Source organism: Acomys minous (assembly GCF_964271855.1).
Source record: "Acomys minous genome assembly, chromosome: 3".
Lineage (NCBI taxonomy): Eukaryota > Metazoa > Chordata > Mammalia > Rodentia > Muridae > Acomys > Acomys minous.
Window position 1 is genome coordinate 127501311 of NC_140485.1, and position 17405 is coordinate 127518715.

Genomic DNA, 17405 nt, shown 5'->3' on the forward strand with positions numbered 1-17405 from the left:
CTGTCCTTAAGAGTGGTTTGTATACCTAGTGAGACTCAGTTGGAGAAAACTAATTTTCCTTTTGCACAACTGGAAATAGGTTAGGGATACCACCTAGCTAGCTCAGTCAGTGAAGCACGAGGCTCTAATTCTCAGGGTCATGGGTTCAGGTCCCATGCTGGGTGGCTTATCATTTAGTAGGGTTCTGGCGGCTCATGCCAGTAGGATATGCTGAAGGAAGTAGAGGCAGGAGGATCAAGGGCAACTTTAAAATAACTCGACAGACCTATGCTGCTTGTCTCCAACATGCATCTTCTCTATGGCTGACCTGTTATGTGGAGTACACCATGAGAAGGAAAGCTCATACTCGAATACAAAGTATTTCATTTACCTCAATCTTCTTTGATCTTTCTCTTTAATCTTATAATTTACAAAATAGGAAGTCAGTCTCTATCCACCACTGAAATGAAAACAATTTCTAAGAAAGTAATAGATGACATAGGAAAAGATACAGTGCTTATAAAAGGGGAAAAAATCACTTTGTGAGAACCATACAGCACAGAAGAACAGCTAAATGTCACATAGGGATTTAATCAAAAAAATCTAGTATGTATAGATTTTTAAAAAATGAGTTTCTCATACATACAGTATAGACAACCTCAAAAATATCATATAAAAAAATAAAATCCTTGTTCAAATTGTGTATGTGTGTAAAATGGTTCATTTTCCCCAAACAGGCCAAGCTCCAGTACAATGGCTGCCTTCTGTGGGGTTAGAACTAGAGCTGACTGGGCCATAAGTAAATGTCTTAGGGCATTTTCTGCACCACCACTGCACAAAATATAATGTCAAATATATAACCTTTAATTTTCAGTTTTCTTAAAAAATAAATAAGTCAAATAATTTCAACAGTATACTTTATCCTGATAACTAAAATATAAAACCAATATAAAAATTAAAAGTTTTGCACTGTTTGCTTTTTATATTACTACATGAATCCACTATTTTAAACTCATAGCAGATTTCAACGTGGAAGGCCGGATTTCAACTCTCATGAACCATACAGACCTAGTACTTACTTTGGTACAACTCTAGTTCTGTGTTAAGTGGTGTTATGGTTCGTATATGAAATGCCCCCCAACGGCTCATGTGTTGAAGGCACTGTTGCCATTGCAGCCTTGGAGATGGCGGCCTAGAGACTGTGCCTGGAATGCACTATTCACTGATAGAGTCATTTAGGTGAGGGCTTACTGAAAACTAGGAAGAACGTTATAGGTAAGACCCAATTAAAGAGAGATGGTCCTGACTGGGGCTGCCCTTGGGGACTGTATCCATCTAGTCCTGATCCCTTCGTAACATGTTCTTTACTTCCAGACAACAGTGAGACGAATGAAAAGCTCCTCAGCTACGTGTCACTGCCATGATGTAAATGGTGAAAAGACCTAATAATCAATAACTCTATAAATTATTTTCAGTACAAAATATCAAACAGGGTTTTCACACCACAGTGTGTAAGTGTGCACTTGTTTTATCCCATTACAATTCAATGGCCATGTACTAAACTATTGCTATCTAGCCTTGAAGTTTTCCTTCGCAGGCACTGGCAGCTCAAGTGTGCTCCATGAGAGCTAGCTAAAATTTCTTATCGTTCTTTAAAAATTCTAGAGAAATAACAGGAACAATAGCATTCTTTTAATTCTGAGACAAAGTATTTCTTTCCTATAAATATCTACTCTCTCCATGGGTCCAAAGCAATCAGACTAGGCAGCCTTGCACTGAACCCTCTGAATCTGTGATTCTCTGGAGATGATTTTCTCAGATCCCCTGTCACTGTGGTAGAGACCTGATGAAAACTGTTGCTGACTCCAAGGACACAGGTTTGTTAAATGCATCAAACGTTACCTTTAAGATCAAGGCACGTTATTTATGTAAAAGTTACATCTTACTAAAATTATGTACCTGAAGAAAGTTATTTCATTTTAGAGAAAAAAATAATATGGCCAATGTGGAGGCTTATAGAACTAACATTTCCCAGACAAATAATTAAAAGGAAAAGACTGACTGAGAGATGGGTAGGGGAAGATAGAGACTATGAGACTTTACCAAGAGCGTCCAACTCCAGAGTTGGAAGTTGGTTTCAGGGCAAGGGAAGAGAACGCAAAGTAATACGAATGAGTGAGTATCTGGGGGATAGGGAAATTAAGACGAGGAAATATGGGAGAAGACAAATTTATTAATATTAATAGGATCAGGAGTAAAAAGGAAATATTGCCTATCAATTGATACTTCCTAAAAAGAAAACTTTTAAAAAAATTAGTTTGCTGGAGAACTTGGGTAAAGTAAATGGTATCATCTGTTGTTACCTGAAGTAACTCTATACAAGAAGCATCAGAACTAGTTAATAACTCACTTTATAGAATCATGTAAAAAAAAATCTCAAAATTTGTCTACTTAATTAAAAACAGTGCAAGGCATGGCAGTGCACACCGTTAAGTCCAGTTCTTGGGAAGCAGAAACATGAATTCTAATTAGAGCTTGAGGTCAGCCTGCTCTACATAATGAATGTAAAATGGACAGGGCTGCACAAAGACTCTGTCTCAGAACAAACAAACAAACAAAAAATTATTACTTAAGTATACCCTTCCAACAAATCTGTTTCATTTATTTTGCAGGCAAGTGAGAAATATAAATTAAGAAAACACGTTATGTTCACAAATCTGCTGTCTGTTGCTAACAAAGTTAGGAAACTCTGACATAACCAACCAAGTTCGAAAAGCAATCCTTTGTTGCCAAGTGATGATTTTTTCCTCTCCACACCGCACCACCCACTTCTGTTGTTGTTGTTGTTGAGATACCATGGCATGTAGCCATGGCTGGTCCAGAATCTACATCATAGCCATGGTCCAGAATGATTTGAACTCCTGAACTTCCTGCCATTACCTTCCAAAAAGGGACTACAGGTAGGACTATGATTTAAACTTATTTCTTACTTGTTATACACTCCCATTAAGGCTGAAGGAAGAACAAGTTTAAATTTCTATAAATAAGGAAAGTCACATATTAAATTTTCTAGATATCTATTTTGACAGACCTCTTAAAAGTATTCTCTCTTCAGTATGATTTTCAGCCATGACCTCAATACATGCCCCACTATTAACTATCTCCAGCACTGTCCTACCAGTCAATGAGCCCTTCTTTAAGCATCTTATACTTGCCACCAGCAGGGGTGCTTCTGAAATGCTCTTGTTGAAGCATCCAGTTGACTGCGTCTCTCTGGTAAGGTCTCAGCACTGGAATCAAGGCAGGATGCTGGACATCCACTTGGACTGACTGTGTTTCTTGCTTGTGTTTTTGCTTCACAAAATGATAGAGCTCATCAATGTCCTGGCCCTCTGGCTCACTCTCTGAATCTTCCTCATCTTCTTCCAGGACATCTGTATATCCACCAAGGATATAACAGGATCACATACAAGGATCACAACAGGATCTGCACTGTAAGCCACAAGCAAATGTTTTCTTTTTAAACCCTTCCCTTCCCACTTTGTGTGATTTTTAGACATTTTGCAATACCTTTGGATTGGCCTCACACCCCAAATGATCATGGCTCAGAGGGTTAGGAACATGGGTGCATGTGCTCCAAGGCCCGCTATCCACCAGTCCTTAATGCAAGAAACCTCATGCACCCATCCATCTCCACAGTCCTCTGTATTCTGTGACTAGAAACTCCTCCTCAGAAAAAATATCTACGTCCTCATTCTTTAAAAGAGTTTAAATGTTGCATGCCATCAACATTTTCCTCAGTGTTCACCTGCTATTTTGGCTACGATGATGTGTTGTCATCTATTTGCATTTACAATCACTTATGGGTCCTTCTTATAGCTCCTCAGAGAAATGTACATATTCTGTTCTCATATGTATTTAGTAACTATGTGGAACTAAATATGAATTTCATAGGTGATTGACAAATTAACTCATTTCATCATTTTTATACCTTAACAAAAAAATCCTCATATTTTTCATGCTTATTAATCCAATGGTTCTCATTAATTTTTCAGGCTGAGAAGGGCAGGCCTTTGGTAGCAGCAATAGCTAGTGAGGAAACATTGTGAAACCACTAATGTAAGTTTGTCAGGCTGTCACATTTCACTGGATAAACACAACGGCCCTGTATAAGACTCATACTATAACTTGAACAAAATAAAATTTTACCCTGCTGAAATAGTGTTTCGTTCGATGTGAGGAAATGAAGCATTTTTATTTCCAAACCGTTCTCAAAACCACATTATTAAAAAAAAAAAAGAGAAAAAAAAACACACACTATGAAGCTACATGGTTTTACAGAGCACATGTAATATGCTCAATAACTAAGCATTCATTAAATTCAATATAGAAATATCATATAGGATTTCACAACAATGGTGTGTACTTAAGCACTTATTTCATACCATTACAATAAAATAATTAATGTAATCAGGTACTGATATCAAAGCTCTACGTTTTCCTTCCTGGGCATTGGCAGTTTATGTATGTCCACCATAGCTGGCACAAATCCTTATAACTGAAAAAAGTTCTTGATATATTTGATAGCATTTCTAACTCTAAAGCATGGTATCTTTTTCCCTATAAATCTCTAACTTGTAAAATCACTTATTAGTAGTAGTATTGTGTAGTTTGGGAAGAATGAGCTATGGCATCAGTTTACCCACTACGTTCAAAACAGATTTCCAAAACATTCTAGCATGGAAATATTCTACAGGGCTGAGGCTATATACAGCTCAGCAGTACAGCACTTACTAGCATATGTACAGTTCTGGTTTTGAGATCTAACACATAAGGGAAAAAAAGAAAAACAAAACAAAAACTAAAAAGGAGGGGAGAGAATATCCTACACATTGCACCTGTAGCTTGGAGAATGTGAGCTGTTTCTCCAACAGCACAGCTGGGTGCAGCCCCAGCTGCTCCCCATGCCTACCAGTGGCAGACAGTACTCACCAACAGTGCTTTTTGTTTCTGTTTTCTCTCTAGCACTGTGCTACAATCTCTAATATTCGCCGGCCTTGAGCGGCATGCTAACCAAGAATTCCATGCCCTACCAATAAACAACAAAGTCATCTGCTCTTTATAGAAACCTGGCTTTTTAGATTCTTTATCAGATTGCAAAGCCAAGTAGATTAAAGGTCAGCAACAATCTCTGGCTATTCAAACAAATTGCTGAATAACTAAGAAAAGGTAGGTAGATAGAAAGAGAGAGAGATTCAGCCAGTTTAGATATGTTTTGATTGCCTAATGACTTTATATACTGATTTTGCAAACTTTCTTAAATGCTGGGCACAGTACTAAGCAATTAGTGGCAAAAGCAAATCATGTCAGTAATAGCATCCCAGATTTTGTCATACAATACTGTATAAAGATCATTCAAGACATTTCTTCGTTTTTATTATTTATTTTTCAGGTTATTATATGTACAAGCTGAAGAAAAACTGACAATCCCAAGAAGTAATTTTAAAGCTTACTTTAATAATTACCTGGAATAGTAAAATTATGTAACTTTTCCATCACTCTCTTCATGAGCTGATTAAACTTTTTCATTCTTGAACTTGCATCACTCATAAAGTCTAGTCTTGATAGGCCAGCTTCCAAGATATAAATTCCAACCTACAAAGAATTAACTCATATCAAGTCTTACTGGGAATATACTATTCTTGATAAGGACACAAGAAAACCTTTTCCAGAGCCACTATTTCTAAAAATTTTTTTTAAAAAATCAGATTTTAATTTTTCATGTATATGGGTGCTTTGTCTGCACATATGCCTATGCACCACATGTGTGCCGTCTCCATGGAGGCCAAGAGGACAGTGGATTCCCAGGCACAGGAGTTACAGATGGCTGTTAAATGGCATGTGGGTGCTGGGAACTGAAGCCAGGTTCTCTGCAAGAACAGCCAGTGCTCTTAAGAAGTGAGCCAGTCTTCAGCCCTCAGATCCATTATTTTTAAAGGCTTTAACAATGTCTACTTCAGACACAAGATATATATATATAGATATAGTTTTGGGGGGGGGTTGGTTTTTTGTTTGTTTGTTTGTTTGTTTGTTTTTCGAGACAGGGCTTCTCTGTGTAGCCTTGGCTGTCCTGGACTCCTTTTGTAGACCAGGCTGGCCTCAAACTCACAGCGATCCACCTGCCTCTGCCTCCCGAGTGCTGGGATTAAAGGCGTGTGCCACCACACCTGGCAAGATATATTTTTAACTTCATAATTCACTCTGTAAATGTCTACAGAACAAATTTATTAGAAAAACTAAAAAGAAAAAGACTTCCTTAAATGGAACCAAACACAGGAGAAATGTGCTGAAAAACTCAATTCTGCCCACCAAGATACTACTTTCTAAATCCACTGAGCACCTGAATAACCAGTGAAGTATGTTACAAGGAAGCATTTCCTAGAAAACTAAGCACACATGCCCACTTTGTGGTTAGGTTTGGGTTAGGTTAGATTTGATCACTGGATCAAATAGTAAATAAAGGGTGGAAGCAACGAACCTTGACTATGTTAAGAATCTTAACTTGTAAAACAATGCAAATGTTGAATCTTAAGAGCTGAAATATTCAAATCTGAGTACAAACAATGATATTTCGAAATAAAAGAAATTTAGGGAATACAACTTTTTTAAGACTCAAATGTTCTCATTTTCAAAATGGAAAGTCTATATAGGTAGCCTAAGGAGTTTAACTTTTAAGGTTTCTAACAGCAAAAAAATGCATTTTTTTCATCTCTCTTGCTACCTTGGGCTTAACTCTCTAATGACGAACAGCCTTCATTTCTTCTGCTGAAATATAAGAATCCAGCAACATTACACCATAACAAGTGACAAAGATTACACTTCAGGATTGTATGCATTTGCCTTTTGCTTACTGTGGTAGCAATAAATATTTACATATTTATATAAATCAAGGTCAGGGAAAATGGAAGAGATTAAGATTTGATTTTAATGGTAAGATACAGACACACAAGCCATGAATTCTTACATTCCTGCTATCACTCAGCAAAATTCTGGTCTTCAAAATCAGTAGACAGGGAATGGCATGGTTGAGTTTACTGTCCAGGAAAAAGTTAATTGCTGTATAACGCTTCCAAATGTTCTCTGCTCTTTAGGTTACTCTGAAATGCATCTGTGGCCGTTCCAGCCTAAACACACCCATCTCCCGAAAGAACAATTAGAACTGAGAAAATTCTTGTAATTTGAGAAATGTGTAAAAAACAAAAAAACCATTTCAGTGACACAAAGATGAATTTGAAACATGTTAGAATACTTCTTTCAAGCTTTAGCATAAAGGCATACTATCTCTTTACAGAGTACATCTAGCTATACTATCTCACCTGATCTTAGCAAAATCAATCATGAAAGTTGATAGTAGAACATTTGAGTGATTTGCACACATTACACAACCTACTGAATTCAGAGCTTAAAATGAAGTGCAAATGTACTGATACTGTTATGTATCAGGCACTTTAAGAGGTAGTGAAGATAAAGACGTCAGAGTTTAGCAAGGAGGAAGAATCCAAGTGTGCTTCAAACAGCAAAAAAAAAAAAAGGCTGTGGAAAAGGGCATGTAGCACCATGCCTGGGGCTTAAGAAAAGTTCCCCATGAATTATTCTTTGTGAAAAGACTATCAGAGAGTGACATATAGTTAGGATAGCAGGGGAAAGGGAACTGAGAAAAACACCAACAGAAAGACAGAATATGTTTGGGAAACAAGTTAATTTGGAATTTCAGGAGCCAGACTGAAAAACAGTGACACAGGGTGAAGTGCAATGACACACGGCAGGGAGCTGTATGCCAGAATAGAAAGGCTGTACTTAATCAGGAAATTAACTCATGTTGCAAGTACACCATTTCAGAAACAATATAGAAAAAGGATTTGAAAATACAAGATATAGCCAGGCATGGGTGGCACACACCTGTCATCCCAGCACTCGGGAGGCAGAGGCAGGCGGATCTCTGTGAGTTAGAGGCCAGCCTGGTCTATAAAGTGAGTCCAGAACAGCCAAGGCTACACAAAGAAACCTTGTCTCAAAAAACCAAAAAAAAGAAAAGAAGGAAAGAAAGAAAACACAATGTATAACAATGCAAGATGGTGAGGACCAAAGCAGGTAACTGAGTATAGAGGCAGGAAGGAAAACTCCGGAGAATCTCCTTAGGAAACTGCAGTCTGGGTTAAAATGATTGGCAGGAAGACACAGTATTCTTTGACAGTTATTTGAGAGGCTTATTCTGGGTTTTGAGACTAAGTTAATGTCAACTTTTACTAGTGTAGAACTTTATAAGATACCACAAATACTTAGTACCTTGATCGTATGATTTCCTTCTGGTCTCTGACAGAGTTTTAGACCTCTTTTCTTCTGCAGCCAAGCCAAGTCCTGTAACATGTCACTACTAAAGGAGGATTCCACTCGAACACCCTTACCACAAACATTGGCTGGATCTTTGAGTACATTTTCTTCTTTCTCTACATCTTTGCATTCTGAATGAACATAGATCAGGAAGTGATTGCTTGACTCTGAACTCATTAGTGTAAAACTCCTTTCAGAAAAATGTTCAACTAAACTCTCTTCAGGGAGAAGTTGAAGAGCAAAATCTCCAAGAAATGCTTTCCAAGAATGGTCCTCACGATAGGGAGAAATCTTAACATTCAACGTCACAGACAAAGGAGCCTCTTTTTCGGTGGACTCCAAAGTGCTCACAGCCTCTGACCGCCTCTTCTTATCTCTGTGACTTGCACCTTCAGGTGGGTCATCATCTATGATGATGCAGTCAGAAGGAGAGTCTGCACCTGAGCAGGGCCGCTCCTCGGTAGTCAAGGTGAGTGGTTCGTTCCTCAGGTCCTCATGCATGCTCCAGTGAAGCTGCCGCTGCCTTTCTTCATCCACCTTCACTGGGGGAGCGCGCTTTCTTCGGCTGCTCATCTTCACACTCTCACTTTCTTCGTAAATATGGATGCTAAATGACAAGTGGAACAGTGGACATTAGGCAGGACAGAAAGACAGGGAAAGTATGGCAACGTGGGAAAAGCATGCCCCATACCCAGGAGTCTGGGTAAAGCCTCTGGCCAGTTGAACTCCAGACTCCAGCACAACTAACAACAGGCATTTGCTGTGAAGGTTACCAACATAGAGATAATGTATCTTTTATAAAGAAATACTTTCAAACAAAAACATTAACATTGCAACATTCAGGCTTACAGCCCAAATGTGTAAGACCTCGGCTGGGCCTCACTCCTCTCCTGGATATTTTCTAGGACTCTCACACACAAGACTATGACTCCCATTCAGTCAAGATATCCCCAGTTGCTACATTCTGGTCCAGATCTGTATCTTAAAGATAACCCTGTGATATCAAGCAATTTCCTTAGCAGCCATTACACAAAACTTGACATCTGTTATATAATGTGAAATCTTCAGAGGCACACAGAGAAATTAATGGGTAAGTTTGTAAGAAGATTTAAGTCATATGATGGATGCTATGGTTTGTCCCTACAAGTGCTCCACAAATTACACGTTAGAACTGATCCCAGTAGCTGGTGGTGCTGTTCTGGGAGAATCTGAGATGGGGCCTGTTGCTGAACCTGGAGGATCAGCCTTGTTTCCTGTCCTGTCCGGTTGCTCACCTTCCTGCATGTGAGCAGGCTGCTACCGCTAAGAAGTACTCCCACCCTCACTTGTCCTCCCCATCAAAACCGGCTGTCTCCTCAACTCCCTGTGGTTGCCTCCTGTCTGGTACTTTCTCAAGGAGAAAACTAACAGGTAACGAACACATTATCAATGATCTCACGTATCAAATGTTGCAATAGTTCACTCGCCTTTAGTAGAAAAATTAAGAGACAATCAACTGCATAAAAGAAAACAAATTATAAAACTACACTTGATGAGCAACAACTAGGAAGACAAACCTGTAAGAGGAACCTCTTATTCTCCACGTTTCAACTGATGTCTCAGAGGATCACTGCTTCTGCCTGCTAACCAAGGCCTAGTCCTGGAAGCTTCTAGCTTCCGTACAGTCTAATTTAGGCCTAGAATGTTTTCAGCCTCTGAGACTTACTGCTTCATAAGCTCACCCTTACTTGTTCTTACAAAGCTCTGGGCTGGCTGGTTCACCTCAGCAGTTCTGGCTCAAACTCTTCTCCCAGCTGATTTACTCAATCTGGCTTCTCTCTCGACCCCTGAATTGTTCTGCTTGGCCTCAAACTAACTCCAGCATCTGCACTAATCTCCTGGTTCCTTCTCATTCTTTGGCAGAGAGGTCTTTCTCCGCAATCTGTCTACTACTGTCCAGGTAAAACTGCCTCCTATCTTTCTCTGCATTGTCCCTTAAGTAGCTTCTCTTTCCTCTCTCTTCATGTGAGAGTTGGGCATATCCTATTCTGTCAAATCTTTCTCTGACTCAAGTCACTTTTTCTGCCACTCAATTAACATCACCTTCAAACACAGGTGTTTCCTTTTACAAACTGATTTTACCTGAAGTGTTTAGGATTAAAGGCATTTACCACCTCGCCTGGACCTAAGCTTTTCTTTACTTGAAACTTGCTCAATACTGGCCTTGAACTCGGCCTTGAACTGCTTCCCTCTGTCTCCTGGAGTAAACATGTGTTTTGTATTCCAGCCAGATCACACAGACCTAGGTCCTTGGATGTGATCTCTTGCCAGAGCAGCCAAGTCCTGAATTAACATTCCTCTATACAAACCTTTCATAAAGTCAGAAGTAAATGTTTGTCTCGCATGTAAGATGTATTTAAACCCACATCACTGCTGTATAATTCCAATGTGATTTACAATCCTAAAGCATTAACAAAAGTTCGCTTAACACTTATATAGTTTAAAATCTCAAGGTGGGCTGGTGGCGCACGCCTTTAATCCCAGCACTCGAGAGACAGAGGCAGGCGAATCACTGTGAGTTCAAGGCCAGCCTGGTCTACAAAGTGAGTCCAGGACAGCCAAGGCTACACAGAAAAACCCTGTCTTGAAAAACCAAATAAATAAATAAATAAATAAATAAAATACCTTAGACGTATTTTCTTTTTCAAGGAGAAAAAAACTATAGACATACACAGTGGTTTTATGGGTGAACAGATAAAGCGTAAAAGGGACAGCTTAGACAAAGAATAAGGCGGTGATAGCAATCATGGGGCCTGGGCAAAGGGAGCAAAGACGACAAAGAGAAACATGTAGGAGAAAAAGAAAAAAGACTTTCCATCATAGATTCAAGCCATTTAGATTAAAAGGTCTGACCAAACTTAAACGATTATTGTTGAACAATATCGTACCTCTTGACAAGGTACCTCAGTCATAAAAATCAACATCTTTATTTCCATGCTGCTTGCAGAGTCAAACTGCACAGGCGCCAGGGCGGCTTTGCAAGCGGATGTAACTAATCTGTCTCCGAGGGTAACTGAGAACTTGCCAGCCTAACTTCCCGGTGTCTGCACCTCTTGCAGCTATGTGCAGTCCCACGCACCACCATTCAGGGCACCGAGCGGTGGCCGCCCCCCACACCCCGAGGGCACGTCGAAAGAAGAGGATTCCCCCCCCCCCCCCGCCCCCCGGTCCTCAGTCATCCTCAAGAAGCCAGTCCGCTGCCAGCGACAGATGCTCAAGCTCCCGCAGCGACGGCTCGCGACAGGATCTCAGCTCGCGAGCGTGGGCAGCAAGCACCTGTCCCACTCGGGAAGGACCCGGCCCACGCCCGAGCCGGGGGCTCGCACGTCCGCACGCTCCCGACCCTGGAGCATCCCCGGAAGCCCAGAGCCAGCTGCCCTCCGCGACCTCTAACCTCTGACCCCGCATCCACCGCCGGCTTACCTCAACCGGTCCCCAAGCGCCCGTCACCAGGCCTGGCCCTCCTCGTTCGCTGCACTAGACAAGCCGACATTCGCCACACAGACACCTGCAGGAGCTGCGCACGCGCGGGGCACGATGGGTGGAAACGGGCGCCCAGGCCGGAAGCTACAGCGCCGGCTGTGAAGAGCCCCTAGCGTCGGGTCCACACGCGAACGCGCAGGACGGGACGGGACGCCCCGCCCCCTTTCTCCCACGCTGGCTTCAATAGGCGCTTCTGCGCAAGCCCCGTCTCTGAAGCCAGGCCCGTTGATTCTCGCGATAGTTGTGCCCCTCACCACCACCACCACCACCACCCCCGCCCCGCCTCCCGAAGCATTAGCAAAATGTGAGGTGGGCGGGGACCGGAAAAGGAGGCGGGATGATGTGAGTTGTGGTTTTAATTAAAAAAAAAAAACTTACGTAAAATGGAATTCGCGAAGCTGAGCAATTATAATAACCAAGCAAATTTACAAGTTACGAATTAAACCACCAAACCAAAAAGATTTTGATTTAACAAGGAAGAAAAAGATGCAGAGAAGATGTCTCCAAACGCATCTCAGGGTAATGAGGTATGAGAGAAATTTATTCTCACCAAGAAAAAATATTAAGGCTTTAAATGTTTAAACATTTTAAGAGAAAGAAATTATACAGCTATGCTGAAGCTGGCCTCCCATTCTCTTTTCAGAAGGGAGAATTCTACCTTCAATACACATATTTTTTTTTCTCTTCTGAGTATTTCAATAGTTTGTTTACCAAGTGTTTTATATATATATCCCTTGACATTTTTCTTTGTGGAGTAATGTTTTGTTTTTTTAATTTTGTAATCACCAAAGCTAATTCCCGAGAGGGAGGGGAAAAAAAGGTTCATTTGCTATTTGGCTTTCTGGAAGACCCCTGTTGTGAGACACCTGCTCATGAAAATACAGACTCCTAAGACCTAGTAGAGGATAAATAATCTAATGATAGAATTCACATGAGAATCAACTTATTGGACACACCTTAGATCTTAACAGTGAATCCCTAGTTTTCATATAGTTCAACTACCTTGTTTTGAAACAATCCAAGTCTGTTGTATCATGTGCAATCTAGGTTTGGATCCAGCCCATTGCGATAAAGTAAATACTGCAACAAAGAGAGTCTCAGGTTTTTTTTTTTCTGGTTTCCCAATGGACATAAAAAGTTATTATTTACTTTGTGCTGCGGTAAGTATACAATAACATGTCTAAATAGAGTATATCAAAATTCTAAAATATTTTAGTGCTGAAAGTAGTAATGACTGAATTCTCAACACATCACCTCTTTCCTGGGGGAGGATTGGTATTCAAGCTGTGGTGGTTGGTAGAGGTGGAGGTGGCTGTAGAAATTATTAAAAGTAGAAATAAGTTCAGGGTCCCCAAGAAAGAGATCACCACACTATCTGACAAAGCTGAAACTGTGAGCCCCTACCCCATCCCAGGCCCTCTTGGATGCCCATAACTGAACTCAGGTCTTCTGTGAGAGTACAGGGTGCTCTTAACCCCTGAGCTATCTCTCTAGCCCTCCAGAATATATTTCTTAAATAATAAAATTCAAAAGTCAAAATGACTCCTTGCTCCCTGGGCTGGAAGCCTGATGATGTGTTGGCAGACAAGAAATGAAAATCAATCTCATCATACATCTACACTGAAGCTTTTGGGGTAGCAGGGTGCGCTAACAGTGAGAAACAATAGTTTGAAAAGAATATTTCTTGAGCAGTGTATCTCAACAATGAGTTTAAAATATTCAGTAAAAATCTTTAGTAAGCAGATAATGTGCTATCCTGGGTTTTAATACAATTCTTAGGAACAATAGGACCTTTAGAGCAGTAAGTACTTAACTCCAACCTATAATCACTGGCTGAATTATCCCCTGAAAGGAAAGTCATCCTGTATTAAAGTTTGGAGTCACTCATTGATTCCTCTTCACCTATGAACTTACTAGATGGCATGCTTTCCCATAGGAGGTCTGCTTGGTCTACACTGCTGAGCACTCCTACTCCATCAATAACCTGAGCTACATTTTCTCTCAATAAATATCTGCAGTTTCTTCTCCATCATTTGTTGTTTCAGTTTGAAATTTTATGTTATAAAGTGTTGCAATAAAAAAAGAAAGCCCCGCTGGGTGTGGTAGCAGCACACCTTTAATCCCAGCACTCAGGACACAGAGGCAGGTGGATTGCTGTGAATTCGAAGCCAGCCTGGTCTACAAAGCAAGTCCAGGACAGGCAAGGCTACACAGAGAAACCCTGTCTCGAAAAACAAAAAACAATAAACAACAACAAAAAAAAAGAAAGAAAGAAAGAAAGAAAAAATTCCAAATTGTTCGCTTTTACCAATGAAGAGTCAGGACCTAGATGTTAGGGTAAAACCTACTAGCTCAGAGAGGCAGAGAAAGAACCCAGATGGAAAAAGCCAAAAGCCAAAAATTTTCTAGCTCAGCTGACAGACCCGGAAGAAAAGACCTGCTAGCTCACCCAACAGCCCAGAAGGAAAAAGCCAAAAGCTCCCTCTTCTCCACATTGTCTTAAATACCCTTCTCTCAAAGTCTCTCCTTTCAATTTAATCCCTGTCAGCTAGGTACTTGCTCCACCTCTTGACCTAGGGTTAACTTTCCAGTGTACAGAAAGCTGTTGGTGTAAAGGTGTGTGCTAGGGGTGAGCCACACCATAATCACCTGTTTACAATAAACAGAAAGTTCTGGGGAAAAGGCTGTCTGTTATGGCTGAATCATACCAAATGAGAAGCTCACTATCTCCGGGTTCACAATGGGATCAAATATCCCGCAATGGTAGGGAGCTTCCCTGCCCTCCCCTCCACCCCGTATCCCCCCATCCCCCCAACCCCCACCTGCCTTAAGCCATATGAACAACCTTTTGCAAGCTTCAAACTCCTTCTCTCTCAGCCTTTATATAGTAGAAGGCTATATATAGAGTCAGGACTTTGCTTTGCATTAAGCTTTGGCATATGAAAATGTGGTGGTTTGATCTTCCATCAAATTTCCATTATCAGTAATAGTTATTTCCCTTTTTTAAAGAATTGTTTATTTTATTTTACTTATATGAGTGCTTTATTTGCACATATACCTTCATGCCAGAAGAGGGCACCAGATTACATTATAGATGGTTTTTAGCCACCATGTGGTTGTTGGGAATTGAACTCAGGACCTCTGGAAGAGCTGACAGTACTCTTAACTGCTGAGCCATTTCTCCAGCCCCCTACTTCCCTTTCTTTATAGTTACTGTGTTTATTGAAATAATCTTTCTTGCAATTTCTGTCATCAAATATCCACTTGATTCCTTCAAGAACGTTTCCTTTACACTGATAATGTGTTGCAAGAAGCCCAGCTTTCAGCCTATGACAAGTTTAACTTAATTATTTCTAGCTTTTAATTTGACGTGAGAGGCATGTGACATGATTTCTAGTTATCTTACCCTCAGGATTGTTGTTTCAAATAATGAAGTGGCTCAAGGAAAAGGAAAAGACGGGAATCATCTGGCTGATGATATAGTCAGATGACATACTTTTATTAAAGTCACTTTTATTGCCTCTCAAAGCAATTACCATGCTAACATATAAAATCACCAAACATAGAGTACCAAATCGTGATAATAAAGTTTGAAATAATATGAGAATGACCAATATTTGCATTTGACACAGATACCATGTGCTCATATGCTGTTGAGAAAACAGCAGCAGCACACTTGCTGAATGCAAGGTTGCCACAAAGCTTCTGTTTGTAAACAAATACCACAATAGTAATGTAAATGTGAAGGCAGTCAGACCACTGTTCCCTCATTTCTTCTCAATGGCTAAAGTGATGACAAGTCCATTTCCTTTGAAGACACTAAAATGTTTTCCTTCTCTTGATTGTCCTCTGAGCTTTTCTACCCACCCCCCCACATCCCTCATTGCCCCCCAACCCCCCCATCCCCACTCCACCCCCACTACCCCCAAATGAATGGTTTAAGTTGTTCTCAAAGAGAAAGTCTCAAGCTCTGACAGCAAGACCCTTTGAAAGGAAGTTACATAAGTGAACACGGTTTTATCTCCCTTTGGGGCCAGGAATAGAATAGCCTCTGAATTCTATGTATAGCTTGGGATTCTGCAAAGATCTTTCATGTTGATTTTCCTATGAAGTCCTCAGTAATATGAACTATTGTTCATTTTTCACTGGACTGAAGAATCATCTGAGAGTCAAAGTAATCGGTTGATTGTCCATAATTTAGCTCTGTGAACAAGAAGATGTAGAATATTGCTTCTCAACCTTTCTAATGCTCTGACCCTTTAACACAGTCCCTCATGTTGTGGTGACCCTCAGCCATAACATTATTTTGTTGCTACTTCATAACTGTAATGTTGCTACTGTCGTGAATGACAATGTAAATATCTGATGTGTGACCCCTGTGAAAGGATTGTTCGACTCCCCAAAGGCGTCACAACCCACAGGCTGAGAACCACTGATCTAAAACATCACTTGAGTCCTCTGCCTAAGCTGTTGTCTTATTATGTTAAACAATTATCCATTAATAATCTTAGTAGTTTAGTACACGCAAAATGTAGGCAAGAGACATGTAATTCTTTTTTTCCTGGTGACTTTGAACTGTGTATTTCAGCAAGAGTAATGCTGAGCCAATTCTTCTTCTTTCTCAATGGAAAGAATGTTAGCAAAATTTATTCCACATTCTCTCCTTTACTTAATCCCTGGGAGTGCCGTAGGTGGCTGCTCAGTGTGACTGACAATTGCCAGAGATGAGTCCTGGTTACCAATTCTCCTCCCACCAACCGGTCTTGGAATTACTTTTCATTCTTCCGATAAAATGAAAGTTTTAGGGTCAATGTCACTATTTCAGAGTGAATTACAATATCCAAGTCAACTGTACTAACAGAGTGTGATGAGGAAATATGCTCTTATAAAATTGGTGTCTGCAGGGGTCATCAACTCTGTCAAAAAGACCTGTAGCAGGTCAGTTGCAGAATCACAATGGTATTAAGGGTTAGCTATACTTCTAATATGGTCAAGAGGTGTATGAACTAAATCTTCTCTTCTCCATTTCAGCTTTTCCTCAGGATAAGCCTGAATAGGTTTAAATTTTAACTCTTGGGTTTATATTTTTATTCTTCATGATCTGTAGGTCACATATATTTCAAAGCCTACATTTTGCGTTGTCCCTCCCAACCCCCCAAATCTCTCTTGCTGCAAACTTAACCTGAAAACTAAAACTCGAGCTGTGTGTTCCTTTTGCTTGTCATTATTTGTAACACAATTTTTATAATTTATACATAAAATGCTACATTTGTACACAAATTCCTGGCACATAATGTATTACTTAGTATGAGTTTTGAGTGTAAAAAACAATGCTTTAAATTAGATAAAAGCAAAGAGAAGGTCGAAGGGGAGTTTATTATATAAGAAAAGAACGTAACAAAAATGAAGTTATATTTATCGCTTACCAGCAAAGGTAAGATGAAGTCTGCACTGCCAGGCCATTCATATTTCTCTAACCCTCCATATCTAACCATTGCTTCCCCCCCTCAAAG

The 17405-nt window shown here is 40.2% G+C and overlaps 1 protein-coding gene across 3 annotated transcripts in view; it reads right to left on the minus strand.

Moving 5' to 3' along the window:
* SHPRH (SNF2 histone linker PHD RING helicase) overlaps positions 1–12065 on the minus strand; it is a 75602-nt gene extending 63537 nt beyond the window's left edge. Inside the window, exons 1-4 of one of the 3 annotated variants that reach the window (XM_084777491.1) lie at positions 11833–12065; positions 8326–8977; positions 5505–5634; positions 3195–3413 (exon numbers count right to left, since the gene is read on the minus strand). In XM_084777491.1, the coding sequence (XP_084633617.1) occupies positions 3195–3413; positions 5505–5634; positions 8326–8943 (967 nt within the window). In that variant the 5' untranslated portion in view covers positions 8944–8977; positions 11833–12065. Of the gene's footprint in view, positions 1–3194; positions 3414–5504; positions 5635–7003; positions 8051–8325; positions 8978–11297; positions 11502–11832 lie in introns of those variants that run through there. The other 2 variants (XM_084777492.1, XM_084777493.1) reach the window with 2 other exon arrangements.
* Between the last annotated feature and the right edge of the window lie 5340 nt (positions 12066–17405).